Genomic DNA, 23,072 nt, shown 5'->3' on the forward strand with positions numbered 1-23,072 from the left:
TTGATGCTCTCATGTTATCTTTTTTTGTCACCCCCGGGAAAGTGCCGTTTGTATCATAGCTCACAGCAACCTCAAACTCTTGGGCTCAGGAGATTCTCTTGCCTGAGCCTCCTGAGTAGCTGGGATTACACACACCCACCACAACACCTGGCTATCTTTTTTTTTTTTTTTTTTTTTTGCAGTTTTGGCCGAGGCTGGGTTTGAACCCACCACCTCTGGCATATGGGGCCAGCGCCCTCCTCCTTTGAGCCACCGGTGCTGCCTCTTTTTTTTTTTTTTTTAAAGGGACAGGGTCTCAGTCTAGCTCAGGCGATCCGCCCGCCTTGGCCTCCCGGGATGCTAGGATTACAGGCATGAGCCACTGTGCCCAGCCTGGAACAGTACTTTAAATGTAATTAATGAGCGCATCCAGCACACTGGATCTTGAGGATGAAGTGAAGTTTGGAAAACTAGCCCTCCCCTATCTCTGAGCAGGACAGCTCCTCAGACAGCCCTCCCAGGAGCCCAGCCCTCTCCTGAACATAGCTCCCTGCTCTCCCTTACTCACTGCTCTTGTTCATGTGGTATGTGTGTTCCTCAGACCAGTTCTGATTATTTATTCACAATTCTTTCCAGTTGTGGGTTGGAGAGAGGATGCCTTTGGCAACTTCCACCGATCACGGTCACAACCTCCAGACTGTGCAGCTGTTAATAAAGAAAAATCAGGTAAGGATTTCTGCTCAAGCTAGTTCAGTCTGACAAATAATTGCTCTAAGTTATAAGACAGAAAATGTGAAGGCTTGGTGATTTCTTCTGGCCCTAACAGCTTGACATAAACACCATGGTGCTGCCCCTTAACAAGCCCTTGTGTGTTTCCTGCCACATACAGACTCTCCAGAAAGAAATCCAGGGGCACCAGCCTCGCATCGATGACATCTTTGAGAGGAGCCAGAACATTGTGACAGACAGCAGCAGCCCCAGCGCTGAGACCATCAGACAGAGGCTCGCCGACCTGAAGCACCTGTGGGCTCTCCTCATCGAGGAGGCAGAGAAGCGCCACAGGCGGCTGGAGGAGGCGCACAAGGCCCAGCAGTACTACTTTGACGCGGCCGAGGCTGAAGCGTGGATGAGCGAGCAGGAGCTGTACATGATGTCTGAGGAGAAGGCCAAGGTGAGAGAGGGCCCCGTTCTCCCGGGAAGGAGGCGGGGCGCATCCCTACCCGAGGAATGCTGCAGACTCGGACCTGAGCTTGTGTTCTCCTGGTGGTCCTATCTTTGTAAAGATTTCCCCTTTGCCTTTCACTGGTAAGGGGGCACCAGGGTACTTCAAGGTGTCTGAAATCTGGCTGCTCTTTCTCCCTTGACACAGACTTTCCTGCCTGAGTCCTGGTGTGTCAGTAAGACTGGGTTCTTCCAGTCATGTTTGAAAGTTGCCAGAGTCCTTGCTCCTTACTCGTAGGTTCCCTAAATTTTACAACATACAAGATGGTTCTGAGATCATTGAAAAGCATTTTAAGGGTCCACGATGCTGTTGTCTGCATCCCTGCCAGACCAGAGGGTTTCCGCTAGTGAGGACACCCTTGGTTCGCCTGAGCTTTGCTCTCTGCCTCAGTGCGGTCTTCCTCATTCTGCATTTCCCTCATGTTCATCTTTTGATAACGCCTCCCGTGGTCCAGTCCAGACATGGACTCTTGGAAAGCTTCTGCCTCCCACGTCACACTTCTGGTGTCTTTCTTTCTGCTGGTCCTTCCTCCTGCCCTGCCCTGCAGTCAGCCTGTCACGCCTTACGGTGGCTTTGGGCTGGAGGGCACAGCTGTGGTTGTGACCATCCCCTGTCTTGTAGGATGAACAGAGCGCTGTCTCCATGTTGAAGAAGCACCAGATCCTGGAGCAAGCTGTGGAGGATTATGCAGAGACGGTGCATCAGCTCTCCAAAACCAGCCGGGCCCTGGTGGCTGACAGCCACCCTGAAAGGTGAGTGCCATTCAGTGACGTGAGACCGGGCTGCCAGTTCCTCTGGGTGAGGGTCTCTCACTAGCCCACAAGAAGAAAATGGCAGCATTCATCAGAATCACTGATAAAAGTGCAGCTGTGGGAAGCATTTTTAAAACAGAACCAGCAGGCCTGGGGTCAGCAGAAAGTGTGAACTGTTGCTTAACCCACAACAGCACTTTCCTAACTATCTCCTATTGGACAAGGCCCTAATGAAAGAAGCCCAAGTGCCCATCAATCCACGAATGGATCAATAAACTGTGGTATATGTACACCATGGAATATCATGCAGCCATAAATATAGATGGAGACTTTACCTCCTTCATGTTTACATGGATGGAGCTGGAAAATGTTCTTCTTAGTAAAGTATCTCAAGAATGGAAGAAAAAGTATCCAGTGTATTCAGCCCTACTATGAAAATAGTTTATAGCTTTCATATGAAAGCTATAACCCAATTATAGCCCAAGAATATGAGACGAGGAGAGGGTGAGTGAAGGGAGGGTGATTGGAGGGATCACCTCTATTGTTTATCTTACAAGGGTATAAGTGAATCTTTCTAAAAATAGAATATAAACATCTTAACACAATAACTAAGAAAATGACATAAAGGCTGTGTTAACCAGTTTGATGAAAATATTTCAAATTGTATATGAAAACACCACACTGTACCCCATGATTGCATTAATGTACACAGCTAACATTTAATTTAAAAAAAAAATACAAGTTGATTTGCACAGGTACAGGTAATTACCATAGCACTTGGATAGGAAAAGTCGTTCAGTTTAGGAAAGTTATTAGTATTAAGAGGAGTAGTAGATGAAATGAAAGAGCTCCCAGGAAGAACAGAATGATACCACCTCTAAACCCTGACACGTCAAGTGCTTAGAACACCTTTGAGAAAAAGTAAGAAGTGTGGTACTCACCAGCTGTATACCAGGTTCCTGTATTAACTTTGAGAACTGTCATTTTAAGCTTTCTCTAAAACTGCTTTTTATGACTCAGGACAGTAAAAGAGTCGGCCTTGTGTATTTAACCGGGTAGTCGGAAGAAATAAGGTCAAAGGCTGTGTTGGTACAGGAGGTCCTTAAGATGCTCGTGGTCAGGATTCCCAGGAAAGTAGGTTTCTAGTCTCCGAAGATAGGGACTGGCAAGTTTTTGTCTCTGATAGTCCTTTTTGAGACTGTCACTCCTGAGAAGTCACAGGGAAGGGGATGCTCACAGAGCACCCGTGAAATGGGAGCAGCTGGGCCAGCTGTGCTGACAGGGAAGAGCACAGGGCCTTAGCAGGTGGAGTCTGGTGCGTGCACCACTTGTCCCTCTGCAGCTCATACCTAAGAACAGAAGATGGCTCCTAGATTTTAAATTAACTTTTTTCAGAATCAAAATCTCACTCTGATGCCCAGGCTAGGGTGCTATGGCATCAACCTAGCTCATAACAACTTCAAATTCCTGAAGTCAAGCGATCCTCCTGCCTCAGCCTCCTGAGTAGCTGGGTTTACAGGTGCCTACCCCAACGCCCAGCTGATTCTTCAAGTTTTAGTAGAGAAAGGCAGGCATGGTCTCGCACTTGCTCAGGCTGGTCTCAAACTCCTGATCTCAAGCACTCTACCCACCACAGACTCCCAGAGTGCTGGGATTACAGGTGTGAGCCACCATACCCTGCCAGCATTAGTTTTTAACATCAGTGGAAATCCTGATCTGCAGTCTCATTGGTGCGGAGAGTTAGGATTTCTCCCTGCAACTCCATCCCCAGCTCCCACGATTACGTGCAAGATGGCCTTCGGCCTTGATTATTGTGTTTTGTTTACAAATTGGCTCTTCATTACTTGACATTGAGGCCAATTTCAGAGTTTCATTTTTCAGTTTCAGTAGGTTACACAGAGTTTCCTTGAGAAGTTAATGTAACATTCTCTCCCATTATCTCCACCTCACTGTTTTCTCTCTGGAAGAACAGTGATGTTTATGATCCCTTTCCTCTGCTGCTCCCCCTCTCTCAGTGAGCGCATCAGTATGCGGCAGTCCAAAGTGGATAAGCTGTACGCCGGCCTGAAGGACCTCGCGGAAGAGAGGAGAGGGAAGCTGGACGAGAGGCACAGGTTATTCCAGCTCAACCGGGAGGTGGACGACCTGGAGCAGTGGATCGCCGAGAGGGAGGTGGTCGCAGGGTCCCACGAGCTGGGGCAGGACTACGAGCACGTCACGGCAAGTGCATCAGGCAGGGCACGGGGGGCTGTGCCACAAGCGATGGTGTGGAAACTCACTTGCATTCTTCACTGTGAGTCAAACAGGAATGGGGCTAGGTCCAACGTAGTATTTTTTATAAAACGGTGACTTTGACTTAGGTTGGCTACTAACCTCTTGTACCCCCCATGCCTGTAGTAAAAGGAGGTGGAGGTGCAGCAGGCACCTTACTCTGCTGCACTAAGAAGAAGGAAACCTGGTTGATAAGAGGTTCAACGAGTTAAGTGAGATGTGCTGTTCTTCGGTCCTGAGTATAAGTTATGACTGCTTCTGAGAGATTAATAGTGCATGATCACACTCGCTTAGAAGCCATTTTTTTCCAAACGACATTCATGTGATCCAGACATAAAATGTTCACAGCAGTCTCACTGATTTCTTTATGCACATGCTTATTTCAGATGTTACAAGAGCGATTCCGAGAATTTGCCCGCGACACAGGGAACATCGGGCAAGAACGTGTGGACACAGTCAATCACATGGCAGATGACCTCATCAACTCTGGACACTCCGATGCCGCTACCATCGCCGAGTGGAAGGACGGCCTCAATGAAGCCTGGGCTGACCTCCTAGAGCTCATCGACACAAGAACACAGATTCTTGCAGCCTCCTATGAACTCCATAAGTTTTACCATGATGCCAAGGAGATCTTTGGGCGCATACAGGACAAACACAAGAAACTTCCTGAGGAGCTTGGGAGAGATCAGAACACAGTGGAGACCTTACAGAGAATGCACACTACATTTGAGCATGACATCCAGGCTCTGGGCACTCAGGTGGGTAGGGCCAAGGGAGCTGCCCAGGGGCAATGGGGAGGTTTTCTCTCCCTAGAGTGTGTCTTTGTGCATCTCTGAATCTCTCTCCATTCCCTGGCTCCTTAACACATGCCTCAAAGAATTGCCCAAAATTAAGCACATACATGTCTGTGTGTACACACATCTTATCTCTATTTGGAAGAACTTATCAGTTCATAAAGTTGTATATTTGCCACATTTGCAAACAACAGATGACTGTCTCTATGATTTAAAAAAAAATAAACGAGATACCCGCACAAATATTCACAAGTTAGAGGCATCAGAAAGAGTTCGTTATTAGATTAGCTTCTCTGTCCATAATTCTCTGTCCTCCTTTTACCATTAACCAGGGTCTGAGGTATGTATCTGGAAAGAGAGAGAACGAGATTCTAATGCTTAAGATGCCTGCCCTCTTCCTACCCGCCGTATAAAATGGGTAAAATCTAAGACCTCATTTAAAAGATGTTTGACAAAATTATAAGAATGTAGCAGTAAGAATCTAACATAATCACTCTCTTTTTTCTAATGTCTGTATAGTTTCTTGTTTAGTTTTATGCTTTTTAGTTGAAAAACAAATTGTGGGGTTTTTTCCCTTAAATTTCATGGTCCTAGAGAAGTCCGTTTCATAAAAGATGTTCCCGAGTATGCCAGGGGTTTTGTTCTTTTCTGTTAAAAGTGTTGAACATCTAGTACACGGTTTTGCAAAGTCTCTGTTAAAGGCCAGATAGTAAATATTTTTACTTTATAAGGTATGCAGCTCTGCCTCCTGCCATTGTAGCATAAAGTAGCTGTGGACAAAGCAAACAAATCGGTGTAGCTATGTTTCAGTGAATCTTTATTTTAAAAAAACAGGCAGTCCAGACTTGGCCTCATACTGACCCAGTCTAGTGCATGAGCCTCGAGTTAGGGCTGGTGGACTTTGGGATTTGTTCAGTGGAGGGACCACCTTGATGGCCACTGTCTTCTCACTTCCCCCCTCATTCTTAATTCTTATAATTCTCTGTGGCTGTAAGTTTAATTCATCTCTCTAAGCTTTAGTTCTGTAACACTTTGAGGACTTAGATGATGCTTGCAAAACATACCATAGTAAGAGCTCTATAAAAGTTTTCTAATTATTGTTACATAACAAAAGGGAAACTTTGGGGTTGCCTAGAGAGGGAGTCAGAAAATATCTTAGCAGCACAGGTCTTCCCTGGGCACCTGTAAAATCATGTGCTTTTAGAACTGCAAGAAAGTGAGAAACTATGGAGTTGCTCCCCAATTTTTTAATGAACCCCTTTACCTCATGAGACTCAGAGAGAGGTGAGGAAGCCCAGCAAGGGTCCAGGGATACCCAGCACAGGATTCACCTCCTCAAGTCTGACAGCCCCAGCATACCTGCTGGGCCAAGCCGGTGCAGCCATGGGAGAATGTGTGCCCTCTTTGCAATCCTGTTACCACAGTAACAGCAGAAGGGAAGGCTCTCAGCACAGAGGTCCTGGGGCACACAGTGCTTCCTCCTAGTGTTTCCTCTTGTGCCAGCTTGACCTGCCACCATCTCCGTTCTGCACAGGAGCCCCAGAAAGAAACAATACAATACTTGCACCCAAGAATGGTCTTGAGTGGCTGTGCAAAGCAATAGTTAATTTTTGTGAAAATGTTTACTTTTGCAGTCCTCTTCCACCTTACTTTTTGTTTTGAGAGCAAATTAAAAAAAAAAAAATAGGAGGCTGAGGCAGGAGGATTGCTTACACCAGGAATTTTAGGTTACAGTGAGCTATGATACCATTACAGGTGAGACTCTTTCTCAAAAACAACCAAAAAAAGAGGCACAGAAACAAGTGTTTGGGAAGACTTGGTTAGTTTTATAGGGAATTGGCTTTCCAGATAATGTTCTAGGAACTTGAATGTTGTAATTTGAGTTATACCTGAGCCATAAAGAATAGTTCCGAAAGTTCCTCAGGATATGGAAATCAATCACAATAGAAACTAAATTTCCATTGGTTCTTCTTTATACCTTTGCAGAAACTTCTGTTTTTACTTTCTTTTTTTCCCACCTCCCCCCTACTCTGGCACTGTCTGTCCCCACCACCTTTACCACCCCTGCATCCTTATATGGTGTTTCTCCAAGTGCTCCTCTCTCAGACGGCTGAAAGCCCTTCCCATCCACAACTGCTGTCTGCACACTTATTTGACCACACATCTCATTAGTAAATAGTTATTGTCCATGCCCCAAGTGTGTCTATCTTCAATTAGACGTTATACACATGTACAGCACTGCAAATGTTAAGTACTTGATATAAACATATATGAGAAGTAAATTTAAATACAAAATAGCTACAGTAACTAGTTTCTGTAACTGTTATAAAAGGCATATGCATGCACACCCTCTCCCCCCAAAAAGGTGAGAGGGTATTCTTGGGTTTTTCCCTCTTTTTAACATAGAAAGTAGATTATTATGCCTGAACTTTGCTTTTTCCACTTAGCCGTCATCTTGGAGCAGTTTGTATTATGTACGTAGAGCATTTCCTTGTTCTTTTTCACGGCTGTATAGGACCCTCCTGTTGGATGTACCATCATTAATGTAACCAGTTCTTCATTGATGGAGATTTACTTTATTTTTGATTTTTTGCTTTTATAGACAATGCAGTAGTAAATAATCTATCTGTATTTCATTTCTTAAATGTGCAAGAATTTATGTTAACTCCGCAAGGTGGGGCCATAAAATTAGAAGGTGTGTGCATTTATAATTTTCCTGGACACTGCCCCACTGTGCTCTAGAGGAGTGCAGCCCGTCATATCCTGTCAACAGTGAATGAGCTCAGGGAACATACATCATCTGACTTGGGCTTTCACCAACTATTAAATAACGTTCCATTATCTCTATGAAGTGTCTTTTGATGTATAAGATTCATTTGCGTTGCCTGCTATCTGAACTTTCTCTACATGCTGATTTTTGTGTTGGTTTGTTGGGGTTTTTTGGTAACTCACCAAAACTCCATAGACGTAAATGTACCATTGGCTCCATTAACCAAATCACAATTCTCACTATTAATTTTCAAATCTCACTATTAGTTTTGCAAAGAGTATTAAACGTACCATTGGCTCCATTAACCAAATCACAATTCTCACTATTAATTTTCAATTCTCACTATTAGTTTTGCAAAGAGTATTAAATGTACCATTGGCTCCATTAACCAAATCACAATTCTCACTATTAATTTTCAATTCTCACTATTAGTTTTGCAAAGAGTATATTAAAATTTGGCTAGTTCAGATTTCACCTTCTTTAATACCACTTAGTCGTTTTGACCACACCGGTGCTGTGTTTTTGTAGTTGGGGAGTGTAGATGTCCCCTGGTGAGAATTCTTGCAGGTGACATGTGCACTGTTTTCAGCAGCATCACATATCAATGGAAAGGTGTTTTCAAAATGTGTTCTTCATGGTAGTTTCTCACTCACGATAAAAACATTCATCTTGAGCCTGCCTGAAAGAACAAATGAGGTATTTATTTTGTAGAAATCATCCAGCTTTGCCCTACTCGTATATCCCATGCCACCTCTAGGAGACTTTTCGTGACTGAGCTCTTGTTACATTCCTGTAGAATTTCATTTGTTTTAATAGTATAAAACTTAAGAATGTAGTTCAGTAGATTTATAGAATATTTGAGTTTTCCTGACTTGGATCTTCATGCAATTGAGGCTCTTTGAGGGGCAAGGGCCACATTTTGTCTGGTCACTCCCTTCAGTATGTGAGCAGAGTGGCATAGGGCAGTGGTGGGGGCCACAGTAGACTCACTGGCTCATGTCCCCTGTGGCTTCCCAGGTGAGGCAGCTGCAAGAGGACGCGGCCCGCCTCCAAGCAGCCTATGCGGGTGACAAGGCCGACGACATCCAGAAGCGGGAGAACGAGGTCCTGGAAGCCTGGAAGTCCCTGTTGGATGCCTGCGAGGGCCGCAGAGTGCGACTGGTGGACACAGGGGACAAATTCCGCTTCTTCAGCATGGTGCGCGACCTCATGCTCTGGATGGAGGATGTCATCCGGCAGATCGAAGCCCAGGAGAAGCCAAGGTAACGCTCCCAGCCTCCCAGGCAGGAGGAAATCAGGCTCACTGACCACTGGGCAACAAGGAGAAGGGATCTTCCAGGGAGAGGAAGGAGCTTCGAGAGCACTTCTTGCCTGAGAGCTGCAAGGCCAGGGCAGGGTTGGGGAGGCTGTCACTCCAGGTATCCTGCACCTCTCCAGGGAATGCTGGGCTTGGTGTTGTCAGGCCCTCCCTGGGTCTCCCCAGCTCATCTCCCATTGTTCCACACTCACAGGCTTTCTGCCCAGGTCTGTGCTCAAAGTAGGACCTCGGGCTCCAGGTGCCACATACCTGGGAACTAACTGTGTGATGTTTGTAGTGAGATGGCTGTTCTGAGTTCTTTTTGTTAGATCTGGATTAGAAATCATCTTACTCCTTTCTATACACATTGCTAAAGGTGTCACTTAGCCTCAGTATGTGCACTAATGGTGTCCTGGGCTTAGTATTTAGTTTTTGTTCTACTGCTTTGGCTTTATGTCATGCAGATTAGTGAAGAAAAGTTAATAGATTAACAAACTGGTGCAGATATAATCTCCAGTTTACCTCTGCCAGCTCCTGCTTCCACTATAATTGAGAAATAAACTGTGCTTCAATAGAGGAAATATTTTTTGTTGCATATATATAAATAGATATTTTAATTCTGTTTCCTAGATATTTTAATTCTATTTCCTAGATCAGGATTGTTGGGTTTTGATGCATGGAGAGCTCTCACAGCTCTGCTGGTCACTGATGTCTAACCTGATTCTCACTATCTGTGTTTTCTCATGTCTGAATATGGAGACTGTATCGGCTACTATTGAGTTCACATATCCCAAACCTTTAGCAGCTAACTCTTCAGGATGTACTTGGGACACCTGTCACTGCCTCTGTACCTTCTTCTCAGAGGCTGTTGGAAGTGCATTTCAAAGTGAAAATTTAAACAGAAATCCAGCGCGAACATTTTGAATTGAATCATTCAGGCACCCACACAAAAATAAAGGAATTCTAAATATTTGATTATATGGCTGACCCTGAATTGTGCTGTCATTGTGCTTTGTCTCCAGTGGCCCAGCCTAAGCTCTGTTGGTGAATTAAACTAAGATGTCATCAATTTCCTTTAATTGCTCTCCTAAAGGAGGTATTCTTTGTCTGATTTTAGGGATGTATCGTCTGTTGAACTATTAATGAATAATCATCAAGGTATCAAAGCTGAAATTGATGCTCGGAATGACAGTTTCACAACCTGTATTGAACTTGGGAAATCCTTGTTGGCAAGAAAACACTACGCATCTGAGGAGGTAGGATACTCCTTTGCTTTGGGGCCAAGGGGAAATGCAGGTCATGTTAAGATATAAAATGACTTTATTTTGGGGGGTGTACATACGTAGATGTACATAATACAGAAATATGTATTTATATTCATATTCACATACACATTCATACATTTCAAAACTCCTTATGTCTTGTGTGTCTAGAATAGAATTATGCAAGACTTCAGGCCCAGAGCCAGTAAATTTATGGCACAGAAGACAATTTTGGGGGGCCTCTCACACCTCTTCCACTGGCACTCTTTCTTGGCACCCCTTGTTCATCACAATTTTGGGGGGCCACTCACACCTCTTCCACTGGCACTCTTTCTTGGCACCCCTTGTTCATTACAATTTGGGGGGGCCTCTCACACCTCTTCCACTGGCACTCTTTCTAGTTGGCACCCCTTGTTCATCACATGTGACCTAGATCAGCTTCCTCTTTAGTGGATGGGACGATGGTGTTAAGGAGATAATAATTAGTTCAGTGTTTACCCCCCACCCCACCACCCCTACATGGAAATGGATATCCTCTTAGAGGTCAAGGCTTTGCCCCCTTGCTGTGTGTCTCTCTTCCCAAATATGTTTGCTGAGAAAAGCCTCCTCGCGACAGAGTATTATAGCTTTGGGCAGGGCCCCGGCCTTCTTCCAGCCCCTTCTGGAAGGAGCACTGCCATGCTTCTCTCTCCTTTTCCCTTTACACAGACAGACTGAGTAGGCTTTGGGTATCTCCTGACCTATGGTGGTCCTTGCAGAAACTGTATTTTTCTCGTGCAAAGTGACCCATCAAGAGGGTGTGGTACATTCTGTTAAGATGTCTTGGGGTTCCTCCCTTTCATACAGATCAAAGAAAAGTTACTGCAGTTGACAGAAAAGAGAAAAGAAATGATCGACAAGTGGGAAGACCGATGGGAATGGCTAAGACTGAGTAAGGACAGACTTTACTCATCTTTCTGCTCTCTTGGGTATCCATGGGAAGCATGCAAGTTTATCTTTCTGCTTTAATTGATATGATATTGTTGTTTAATGATTTTGACATTTGGGCTGGTTTCTTAGTATTCTGTTTCATCATTCCATGGTAAGTACTATTTTTAGGAAATTAACTGTGGAGTATTCATCATATTTCACCACATGACTTATTGAGTTACAAGTGAGATTTGGGCGTTCTTTAGGAACAACATGGGGGGTGACCATTCAGCATCCTGGGGGAGGGCACAAATAGAAACCCCCCTTCTCTTAGTTGTCTTCAAGAATTATTACTTCAGGCCAGTGCAGTGGCTCATGTCTGTCTGTAATCCTGGCAGTCTAGGGGGCTGAGGTGGATGGATTGCTTGAGCTCAGGAGTTCAAGACCAGCCTCAGCAAGAGTGAGACCCTGTCTCTACTTTAAAAAAAAAAAAAAAAATAGAAAAACTGAGGCAAGAAAATCACTTGAACCCAGGCATTTGAGGTTGCTGTGAGCTATGATGCTATGGCACTCTATAGATGGTGATAAAGTAAGACTCTTTCTCAAAAACAAAAAAAAACAAAGAGTTAGGACTTTAGGATCAAGAAGATCAAAGGTTGACCTGAGTACATCTTACATTTGATGTTCTCATTGGAAGATTAATAACAATGAAATACAAACTAACATCTATTAAGGATTTGCTGTGAACTGGACATTGTTCTAAGTTTTTTTGATCTATGTCTATATTTACTCCCCACAGTGATTCTGTGAGATAGATTCTATTTTAAATCCCCATTTTATAAAGGAATCGGTGAGCCAACACAGGGTTTCTAACATGCAGCATTGGGAATAGTATTTCATCATTGGCATGAACACTAAAAGTAGGTCAGGTGGCGTGCACCATCTTTTGCTGTTCTATGGTGGAGCTCTGGGCTCTATCTTTGTGTTCTAACCTCATCCATACACGTCTAGGTGCTTACTAGAAACTGAATCCAAGGGGCGTTTTCTAGGGAAGGCCCAGAGCCCTCAGAAATCCCACTTTTGACCATTCTTTACATGAAGATTTGGTCTGTAAGTCTTGAGAATTCTAGGGCACTTTCACTCAGTTCAGCAAAACCCACATCGCCTACTGTGTGTGAACTGGGACCAGACTGTACGCTGGGGACAGAGTGATGACTTGCACAGCCCTTCCCTTGAAGCTGATGAGGCCTTTGTGCAGAGGTGGCATCTTCTCCATGTGGCCATCTGTGGGCATCCAGCATGAGGCACTGGAAGGAAATGGCTGGCCCCTGGGGACACTGGTGCTACCTGTGGCCCATCTCTCACCTGAGCAGCCCCAGGCATTGCTACATGAAACACAGTGAAGAATCAGTATTAGCAGTAGCTGGTGTTCTCTGTCTCCTCACATGCTTGGAGGAATAGAATGAAACTACAGAAGCCTTGGCCATGTCATCCCCACCTGCTGTAGTGCTCCCATGTCCTTCCCTCCCTCACCCCCCACAGTAAACCACGACTGCCTCCAGGAAGGGGTGGTTTATGAACGCCTGCTCCACCTGTGCAGTAGGGCTGCGCATAGAATGTGAACCCCCTCGGGGCTCTGAGGGGAGCTGAGTGAGCAGAGTGTGCAGCATGGTGGCTGCTATCCCACGTGTGGCTTCTGAACTTGAGATACGTAGTAAGACAGCACTGTAGTATAAAATTCACATCAGATTAAGACTTAGAAGAAAAAAGAATGTAACATCTCAATTTTTAAATACCAACTACCTGTTGAAATGGTCGTTTTTAATGTATTGGGTTAAATACAACACACATTAAAGTTAATTTCACCTGCTTACTTTTACTCTTTTTAAAATGTGGCTACTGGAAACATTAAAGTTGCACATCCATTTACGCTGGACAGCGCTAATCTAGAATAGATGGGAAATTATTTGTGCAGGTAGCTGCCACGAGAGAGGAGGGCAGCGGTGCTGGGGGGTGGGCCTGGTGGGGACTGCCAGGTCTTGTACTGGCCAGCCTCACCCTCTCTTGGTGTGCTGTGCAGTTTTGGAGGTCCATCAGTTCTCAAGAGACGCCAGTGTGGCCGAAGCCTGGCTGCTTGGACAGGAGCCGTACCTATCCAGCCGAGAAATCGGCCAGAGTGTGGACGAGGTGGAGAAGCTCATCAAGCGCCACGAGGCCTTTGAAAAGTCCGCAGCGACCTGGGATGAGAGGTTCTCTGCCCTGGAAAGGCTGACAACAGTAAGTGGCCGGTGGATGCTGGGCTGCTCTGCCTGTTAGCCCGGGACAGCCTTTTCTGCCTGCTTGTCTCAGACTGGAGAATTCATACAGTTGCTCAGTTTTTAAAAAACAGTAAGAATTTTCTTGAAGTTGGTGGCTCCCATGGAAGACGACCGGGCCAGGCGCAGGGCTGCTACCCCCTCTTGGCTTGTAGATTCAGGATGACTTACAAGAGCTTCCTGTCGTGGAATTGGTCTGTTGATCCAGAATTCACCTAGCTCAATGCAAACTAGCTCCGTTGCAAACTCCCCATTCCCAGTGACCTCTTCTGCCCAACATAAAGGCCTTTGAATAGGGCTTTTGCACTGATGTTTTCTCTGCCTGGACTTTTGCACTCCTGGTAGAAAGCCGATTCTTTGCAGTATACAAAATGGTGTTTCTTTCTGATGTATACAATTCTGGGGGTGTTAGATGTGCCTGCATACTTTGTGCATGCATATTGCTCATGAAATGGCTTCATTTTGGTTAGAGTAGTCTGTGGCTTTTTTATGTGTTATTTGGGTTTTGGCTGAACACAGATCCCTACCACAGCATAAGCCGCTTCCTTGAGAATTACTGCAGGGCTGTCTTGGGTGTTTGTTGGAGCTCTCCTGGGGAGTCCAGTGTGAGCCCTGGGGCTCAGGTAATGTCCTCCTCAGCAAAGTTGAGAGCTGCATAGTTAATTTAGAAATTAAACCCAGCTTCCCAGGAGTTGTACAAAACAACTCACAGGAGTTTTGCCAGCCCCTAGACTACGTGTGTAGTACGTATTTTCCTGTACTAGCTCTATTTCCTGTAGTTTTAGGTTGTAGCTGCAGTTCCTCCAATCCTAATGCCATTTTACTCAGGCTGCCAGAGCTTCTGGTTGTCCAGTGTAACCAGGAGGACTTCCTGGGTTCCTAGAACCTTACCCTTAAAAGAAGCAGAGTTTGGGACTGCGCTGAACATCACTGTGTTCTCCTCAGTTGGAGTTACTGGAAGTGCGCAGACAGCAAGAGGAAGAGGAGAGGAAGAGGCGGCCACCTTCACCGGAGCCAAGCACGAAGGTTTCAGAGGAGGCCGAGTCCCAGCAGCAGTGGTGAGTCCCGGGCAACTCTGGAGGCTGGGCTCTGAGCTTCAGTGGCAAGTGAGGTTTATGGAGCATCTGTTGGAAGCCTTGCTTGGCGACCTCCCTGGTAATTGCTTCTGTAGACTATTTAGAATCGTATAGTCACCCCTGAGTATCGTTTGAGGACGTGGACTTGTCCACAGCCTCCTAGCTGCATGGATGGCAGAAGCAGAATGTGGGCGTCACCTTCCCCCTGCCTGCACATGCACAGCAGAAACACTCAGAAGCTCTCCGTGGCTAAGCATATAGAGCCAACTGCCCGGACTTCAGGACAGTGGTTTTGTGGTAATGCTTTTTGAAAGTTCCAAGTGACTTTACACAAAGGGCCGAAATGACTCTCTCTTTCCAAAAGGCTGATTATTTTGCCCTGGAAAATGCTCCCAGCCACCTCTCGTGCTGCCTTTATATGGTGTGGTGCAGGGCAGGGCATTCCTGTCGTCTGATTTTTTTTATCTAGAGTCTATTTGAAATACTTGGAAGTTAGCTTTAAAAAGTTTTTAAGTTGTATTCTGTGAAAAAGTTGCTTATGTCCTTTTGAGGAAAACTTGTACTGAAATGGAATGATGTTGTTCTCCCCACCCGCTCACTGTTCTCTTTCTTTTCTTCCTTCCTTCTTCCCCTCCCTCCCTCCCTTTCCTTTTTCTTTTTTATTTTTACCCACCTCATCAAACAGGGATACTTCAAAAGGAGAGCAAGTTTCCCAGAACGGTTTGCCGGCTGAACAGGGATCTCCACGGGTTAGTTACCGCTCTCAAACCTACCAAAACTACAAAAATTTTAATAGCAGACGGACAGCCAGTGACCAGCCATGGTCTGGACTGTGAAGTTCACTACCATTTGTCAAGAACCACCCTTTTCAAATCCTGTCGGTTTTGACTTTTCAGCTTCCACTTCAACCAAAATGTTAAAAAATTTTACTTAATTCATAGCCTTCCTTGGTTCCATATTTGTTTGCATTTATTTAATTCATGTTTATTTGAGCCTCTTAACTGATGGATGCCCAGTGGCCTTAAAGCAACATACTTAATTTTTGTTTATTTATTGTGAGTTTTCAATTTTATTAAGATTTTGCAGCGATAACCCTTACATGAGTAATTGAAATGAAATTAAATGAGATTACAGCATAATGAAGAAGAAAACTAGAATCTTAACAGGTACGACACATCCAGTTATACTAACAGGGCACAGCACGGTGCTGTATGTAGCCCCCTTTAGAGATGTTATTAACCTGCAGTAGTTTCCTCGTGACCAGGAAGACTGGTGAATGAGGAAGGAGACGTTCAATGCTAAGATGAAAGCCACAAGTCAGCTGTGTAACATTCCATAAAGGATGCATTCTTGTAGTGAAAGTGACAAAAAAAAGAAGTCTGATATATTCTGGATGCTATTCTAATTCGGGGCATACAGTCTCAAATGTTTTAGAGACCCTTGGGTCATCATTACTTTTTATAGACCAGCCCCTCTCTTTCCTGCCAAGTCCCGAATTGAGAACTGCAGGCTTAGAGCAGATGCTGCAGCCAGCCTCGGGAGTAAAGTGCCCACTGAGGACAGCCGCCACCTCTGGTTGCTGTCAGTACCATGGGGATGAGGGATGCAGCAGGTGAGAACAGTTCTCAGTGTGTTTGGGAGGCCTGCCTACCAGGCCTGTCCACTCAGTCCGTGACTTCAGGGTGTCAAAGTGTTTTAATTTTCCAAACAAATGGAACAAAAGCCATTCTGGTTCATCCTGATTACTTGAATGTTGGACCGGGCCTAGGAGCACTTGCTTGCCTCCTGGCTGCATAGGTCATTCTAGTGTCTCTGCAGACAGAAACTTCCTGTACGTCTCAGACGAATCTTCTGATTCGTTATTTATTTTCTTAAGACTTGTTGTGGAATTCGCCGAGTGTTTTAGGATGGCATTTATCCTACATTTAGGCTACAAGCAGGGATTGAAAGTATCTTAACAGAAATCCTTTCCCTTAGAAATAAAAGCTAGTGAAAGAGGTGATTTCCTGGTACTGATAAAGACGAAACCAAATCCATTAACTACATCAAAGCCTTGTGAGACATTCACTTGCTCATTTGCCATATTTAGATGTGTTAGTAGAATCAGAAACCTGTTTTGATATGTGTTCTCCATGAGTTAAGTCTAATTTGTCTTTTTATTTCATGATGCATGTCTTTTTTTTTTCTTTTGTCAGGATAACATCATATAGCATCTTGTTTGTTTTTCCTTATCTCTATGTACATATCTATGTACATATCTATCTACTTGAGATTGTAGATAGGTATATAGATAGATGCCAAGCTTCTTATGTTCTGGGAGTAGCGTGCACCATGACTGAGTCTCTGCCTTACACACCAAAATTCATGTTAGAAAAAAACTGCTGCTTGGTCTTTGATCATTAGAAAGCCCTGACGTTTCTGGCTCCAAATTACATACTGTGTGTCATTGATCTGTATGTATATATGTGATGTTTTCATATATATGTATATGTTTTTAAATTTTGTATCATCAGGAAAGATACCCAATTTTATGCTTTTTGTATTTAGAAGGATCCTCTCCCCAAGAAGGACCCACAGAAGCACACAGGAAGGCCATACTGTGATGCTTTTAGCGTTTGCTCTCGTACCTATTTTTATCTAGATTTTTAAATTATACCTTCCCAGAACAAATTTTAATTACAATTGGATTGCTTTGGAAGAAGAAAAACACTTTCCATTGTTTTGAGTGGTGGTGCAGAGACTCAGGTTAATGAGTAGTTGACAGTAGTGTTGCTTGGTGGTGCACCTTGAAAACCAATCAGGGGTTTCCTGTGCTACTAGTTGTCACATTACATTTATATGTTCACCTCCTGATTTAAGTATCTCGGGCATGCCCGGCCACTAAAGCGCTCTGGACTAATGGCTAAAGAGAAGCAACGTGGGGTGGGGTGGGGAGGGGGGGCATATTCACATGTACCCATCATTGATCGGAGCGCTATGATTTGCTTTTGATGTTTGTCTCTAGTGGTGTGTTGTCTGTTGGCATGCTTAAAGCACATGTCCATTAAAATTCATTTTGTTTCTTTTATTTCCTTGTTTTCTTCGTTAGTGATTCATTTGCATAAACATTAATTATCTCTGCATACTGGTTTGGGGTTTTCTCTTTCCTTCTAACGCTAAAGAAAAAATTTTTGCTGCAGAATTTCCCTCAGAAGAGGCTTCCCTGGCCTTCATCCACCTTGAAGTCTGACCAAGTATGATCAATTTTAGCCATTTTTAAATAAACATCTCCCGATCCAGGTCATTGCTGTTGCTAGCAGCTTTCAACTCAAACCTGCAGCAGTAAATTTTTTTTTAACCTGGTTTCTGTATATACTAACCCCATGTCTCTCTGGACTCACACCTGGCTCAGGCCTTCCAAACCAAACTCAAACTTCATCCTCCCCAGAAGTTTCCCGAAATCGCAACATGAAAGGAGATTTGTCGACTCTGAAACCTACTCACATTGTTTTGACTCAGGGTTCTGTAGTTTTGGTGATTTCCCCTCCTATAACTCTCCTTTGAAAGTGAAAAGAGATAGAAATATTTCAGTAGGCGTTGTTCAAGCACATGTCTACAGGCTGTCAGTGGCAAGGCCTAAGGACCACCATACACACAGGTGCCTACACCACCACCACCACCACCACCACCACCACCACCACATACCCTGGTGTCTTTCTGCCCCAGTAATCCATTTTCTACCTTGCCATGAGCCTAAAGGCAATTTTTTTCAGCCAAAGTCACCTTGAAATTGTGTAGTGTCTAGTCTCACCCTAAACCCTGATGCTAGTGATAGTTTGCATAGGTGTAAACTCATGATTCTTCCTCCCTGCCCAAGTTTTTAACAGCCCTTTTCCCAAAAAACTATTTTTCTTGGCAATCAAGCATTGGGCCCAGCCATTTAGGTAAAACCCAGTAAGTTAGAGATAACATTCCCAAGAGCAGACAGATCCGAATGTTCCAGCAGGGGTGGCCAGACCACCACCATCTGTCCTGTCAGGGTTGTTGCTGCTAATTTGGTGTCACTGGTCCTGGGCAGCAGTGGTGCGGGGACGTATCTAATGAGCGTGCCATTGACTCCTCCATGTTTGTCCGTGTACGAGGGGTGCAGGTTGTCTGTAACCCACTAAAGCGTCAGCCACACCCAGCTTTAGTAACTCGCTAATCCCATACCCTGGGTGTATCAGCCGGGGGCTGCTACAGTTAATGGTACACAGTTGATGGTACACAGGCTGAAAGTGATAATGAATCAAGACCCTACTACATTTCCAAAGCCGAAAAGCCATGAGGGTTACAATTTAAGTGAGCTTGGGAAGGAACGCTCCGGAAGACGTCTCCAGCCTGAAGGGTCAGAGCCGCTGGAAGCCTGGCTGTCTCTGGGCTTCCTCGTCTCAGTACAGCAAGGCACCGTGATCAACCAACCCGTGATGGGGAAGGCCCTGGTTCTGTCTTTGTTTGGGGGTAAATAGCTGTGTGGTGTTGAGTGACTGTGATTGGCTTTTCCAGCTCCTTTAACACAAACTACAACCCACTCACGATACAACTTCGGCAGATGCGGTTAAATTGATGTTTGTTGACTTGCCTCATTTCCTTCCAGCTCTTAAGTTCCAAAGTCTAACTGGGATGGTAGATGTGAAATGCATGATCGTTGTCCTAATTTCTGCATGTGTTTATGACAATGTGTTGAGGGGCGGGGGAGGAGAGCCAGAGAGCATTTTCAGAAACCAAAGTTCTTTCCTTTGTCTTACTCCGGGGGAATGCCGTGTAGCTCTGATAGAGTTGTCTGTCGGTCTGTTTGTGAATGCCCTTTCGCTTCAACTTCAGCCCTTCTGGTGGCATCCTTGGTTCTAAGGTGGCTGCTGTATAACGTCCACTCTCTCTCATATTTAATATGTGTGATTGTTACCGTGTCCTTTCGTTTTAAAGTAACTGTAAAAGGAGATGATCTGAGTTATATTAGAGAAAATGGATTGATCAGAGGAGCAGAGTGCAGTAAAACTCATACTGACATTTCGCTTTTCTCATTCCCCATAAACGGGCGGGTATTAATCCATTCCCACCTTCTAATGTCCCTCGGTGTCCAGCTGGCTTTGTGGGGTGTGCAATGGTTTTACTGTACTGCCTCGATCTGTGCCAGGCATTTATACACAGCCACGTGAGCGAGTCAGTTAGAGAGTATGTGGCCATGTGCGTGGCTCACAGAGGTAGCTGAATGGCCTCTCTGCTATCTCTAGGTGGCAGAAACGGTGGACACAAGTGAAATGGTCAACGGCGCAACAGAACAGAGGACGAGCTCAAAAGAGTCCAGCCCCATCCCCTCCCCTACCTCGGATCGCAAAGCCAAGACTGCCCTCCCAGCCCAGAGTGCTGCCACCTTACCGGCCAGAACCCAGGAGACGCCTTCGGCCCAGATGGAAGGCTTCTTGAATCGGAAGCATGAGTGGGAGGCCCACAATAAGAAAGCCTCGAGCAGGTAACAGCCGCAGAGGCTGGCGCGGCAAGATGGGCAGTGAGCTCACAGTACAGGGTGAGGCGGGAAGGGAGCCTGTGCTCGTGTGGGTTCCTGCATTTGGTAGCTTCCTGGGCATTGCATTCTTCACATTAGAAAGCAGAAGGCGAGCGCTGCTCATTTACTACGAGAAGAAGAGCTAAATGTGGGTGGAATAGCAGAAAGGGGCCTAGGAGTTGATCCTGAGAAGGAATCTGCTAGTTTGAGATTAAAGAATCTTCTCTCCCATAAGTAAAATGACTTTCTTGTAAGATTCCTTATGGGATTTTTAAAAAGACATCTGCCATTTCCCTTGGCCTTATTTCTGTGTCATACTTTATATTCATTATCTCCCAATAAGCCCTAATTTTATTATTTAACAGATGAGGGAAGGGAAGCTCTGAGAGGTTTTAAAAAGCTTGCTTTCTGTAGAAACCTAGTACATGGTGACGCTAGAATGAAACCCCCCTGACTCCAAAGCCTGTAAAAATGAGCAAAGAGCATTTCTTCACTAGAAAAGGGCACCACGTTTTTCCCAGATCCAGAGAAGGAAGTAACACTCAGCCCTGCCAGTATAGCAACCTGGGCCCTGCCCCAAGGATCTCAGAGGAATTCTGTTCCAGCACTAGTGTCAGCACAATTTAGCACGGGCTGTGAATAGGAGTCACACACGTGTGAGTGTCCTGGTCAGACGCTTCTCCAAGGGGAGTGGGGCACAGAGCCTTGATGACCTTTCTTCACTGCTCAGGTCCTGGCACAATGTCTATTGTGTCATAAATAACCAAGAGATGGGTTTCTACAAAGACGCGAAGACGGCTGCTTCCGGAATTCCCTACCACAGCGAGGTCCCTGTGAGTTTGAGGGAAGCCGTCTGTGAAGTGGCCCTAGATTACAAGAAGAAGAAACACGTGTTTAAGCTCAGGTGAGGGTTGCTGCACTTTGAGGTCACCTGAGAATGGGTTTATTTTTGCTCTGGGGCTGGTTTTCTTAGACACTGTGATTAATTTCCCTGTGGTTAATAGTACAGTTGACCATTGAGGGAAAAAGAACATTGGTTTTCATAACCTGGAACTTAACTGTTCCTAAGACTTAAGGTGAACTATTCCCATGTCACAGTTTAAAAGAAGCATAAAAAAATAGTTTCCCCATCTTCTCAGCTTATCCCAGCAGATGCTATTCTTTGCTCATGACTTATCTGGAGATTGGTCAAGTGAATCATCCTGGAGCCGGATGGAGACAAACAGGAAATGCTTGGATGAGGCCTGGGGCCCTGTCCTCCCCTGACTCTGCAGCAGCCACTGAAATCATAGAGTTCCAAATTTCTCTACCCTGTCAGACACACACACCTCTCTACAGAGCGGATCCAAGCTCAGAAGTTCTCCTCATACTTGAAGTGGGCAGAAGCATTATTTTATCTTTTAAAAATAAAAAAATAAGCATTTTTGTGATTAGGATGTTAGCTTAACACTGATTAGCTCCATTGCTTTGGGATCTGAAAAGCTCTGGTCTTGAGTAATGTGTGTGTTTTGTGCCAGTTGGACTAGAATGAGCACATTAGGAGGAGAGAGTTTCAAATGGTGAGATTTATTAAGGCCTGTTGATGTAGGGCCTTGGAACACTCAAATTTTTCAGGACAAGGCACAGCCAGCGTGACTGCTGGCTGCTTTTTCCTCTGTGCTCCCTGACTGTGGCTTTAAGAGAGTCGGGGATAGGCCCAGGGTGGTTACCCTCTGCCGTACCATGGTTACCCTCTTGCTTTTGACAGCAGCAGTGTCACACTCACTGGTGACCTCACTAGGGTGGTTTCTTTTGTTCCGGGACATACATTAGAAGAAAAATCTAGAAGACCTTTTCTGTCCATCTCTTCTGACACTCTGGAATTTATAAATGTAGGGGATACAAGTTCAGTAGCAGAATCTCAGAGGGGCTTTCTCCTGAAGTCAGTTCAAACCACTGATGAAGCACCCACATGGTCTTTGCCATGACAAACCCCATTGTTGTGTTTGGAGCTTTTTGTGATCGTTCCAGTGGATTGGAGCACCAAGCTGACTGTGTACTTTAGTTTGACACAATTGTGTGGCATCTTGTCCAGGGCACTGCTGCTGGGCCTTTGCAGGCATGGTTGTATGTAGTGCTCTAATTGACGTTCTGATGTGACTCCTTTGGTCTGCCCGTATTTCACGTAGGACGTGGGAGTTGTGGGGTTTTGTTTTTATTTTTCTGAAGTTAAGTTGTGACTTAACTTTTCTTCCTTGAAATTACAGATTAAATGATGGCAATGAGTACCTCTTCCAAGCCAAAGATGATGTAAGTTTCTAAATTTTACTTCTCTCAAATACTTAAAAGCTTTCAAGTGTTTGTGAGGAGGTGGGCGTCATTCATAGTGTTAATTCAGATGCCCAGTGGTGGACTGGGCTCCACAGTCACTCACACTAGTGAACATCATCTTGCTGTCCACGGCCAAGAGAGGGAAGCTAGTACAGGGTCCCAGAAGTCGATGGACAAACGCCTTGCCCACCCCTCCAGTGGCACAGCCAGGGGTGGTCTCAGGACTGGGCATGGATTCTGATGCACAGTCAGCAGCCTCTTCACTGCACCCCCCACCTGTGTCAGCCATTTATGGTTGTATTCCACCTTGAGGAAGGAGCAGTACTTAATGAAAAACAACATACCTAATGCCTTAAATTTGAAAAAACACCCTCTAGGGTAGGATCTGAAACCCACAGATGGAGACCAGTCTTACAGATTTGTAGGACCTTACACCAGAGTGATGACCTTCAGGTACCGTAAAACTGGATTCTTACGGGAGGTGCAACCATGCTCACTCTCCTGTACTGAATCAGAGGTGCTTTTAGGAACAGTGTCCAGAAGTGATTCTGCTTACCCCTCAGTCAGCCAGGCATGCCCATTGCCAAG

The 23,072-nt window shown here is 45.0% G+C and overlaps 1 protein-coding gene across 4 annotated transcripts in view; it reads left to right on the plus strand.

Annotated features, from left to right (window-relative positions):
• Positions 1-23,072, plus strand: part of SPTBN1 (spectrin beta, non-erythrocytic 1) — a 202,334-nt gene that overhangs the window by 177,838 nt on the left and 1,424 nt on the right. For 3 of the 4 annotated variants that reach the window (XM_023512079.1, XM_012804019.2, XM_023512080.1), the window contains 14 exons: positions 616-705; positions 869-1,150; positions 1,823-1,953; positions 3,969-4,173; positions 4,611-4,985; positions 8,809-9,053; positions 10,206-10,344; positions 11,197-11,281; positions 13,340-13,536; positions 14,520-14,632; positions 15,336-15,399; positions 19,903-20,141; positions 20,905-21,078; positions 22,421-22,463. In XM_023512079.1, coding sequence (XP_023367847.1) covers positions 616-705; positions 869-1,150; positions 1,823-1,953; positions 3,969-4,173; positions 4,611-4,985; positions 8,809-9,053; positions 10,206-10,344; positions 11,197-11,281; positions 13,340-13,536; positions 14,520-14,632; positions 15,336-15,399; positions 19,903-20,141; positions 20,905-21,078; positions 22,421-22,463 — 2,382 coding nt within the window. Of the gene's footprint in view, positions 1-615; positions 706-868; positions 1,151-1,822; positions 1,954-3,968; positions 4,174-4,610; positions 4,986-8,808; positions 9,054-10,205; positions 10,345-11,196; positions 11,282-13,339; positions 13,537-14,519; positions 14,633-15,335; positions 17,718-19,902; positions 20,142-20,904; positions 21,079-22,420; positions 22,464-23,072 lie in introns of those variants that run through there. The other variant, XM_003787922.2, reaches the window with a different exon arrangement.

Source organism: Otolemur garnettii, unplaced genomic scaffold (assembly GCF_000181295.1).
Source record: "Otolemur garnettii isolate 467f Iridium unplaced genomic scaffold, OtoGar3 scaffold00024, whole genome shotgun sequence".
Classification (NCBI taxonomy): Eukaryota; Metazoa; Chordata; class Mammalia; order Primates; family Galagidae; genus Otolemur; species Otolemur garnettii.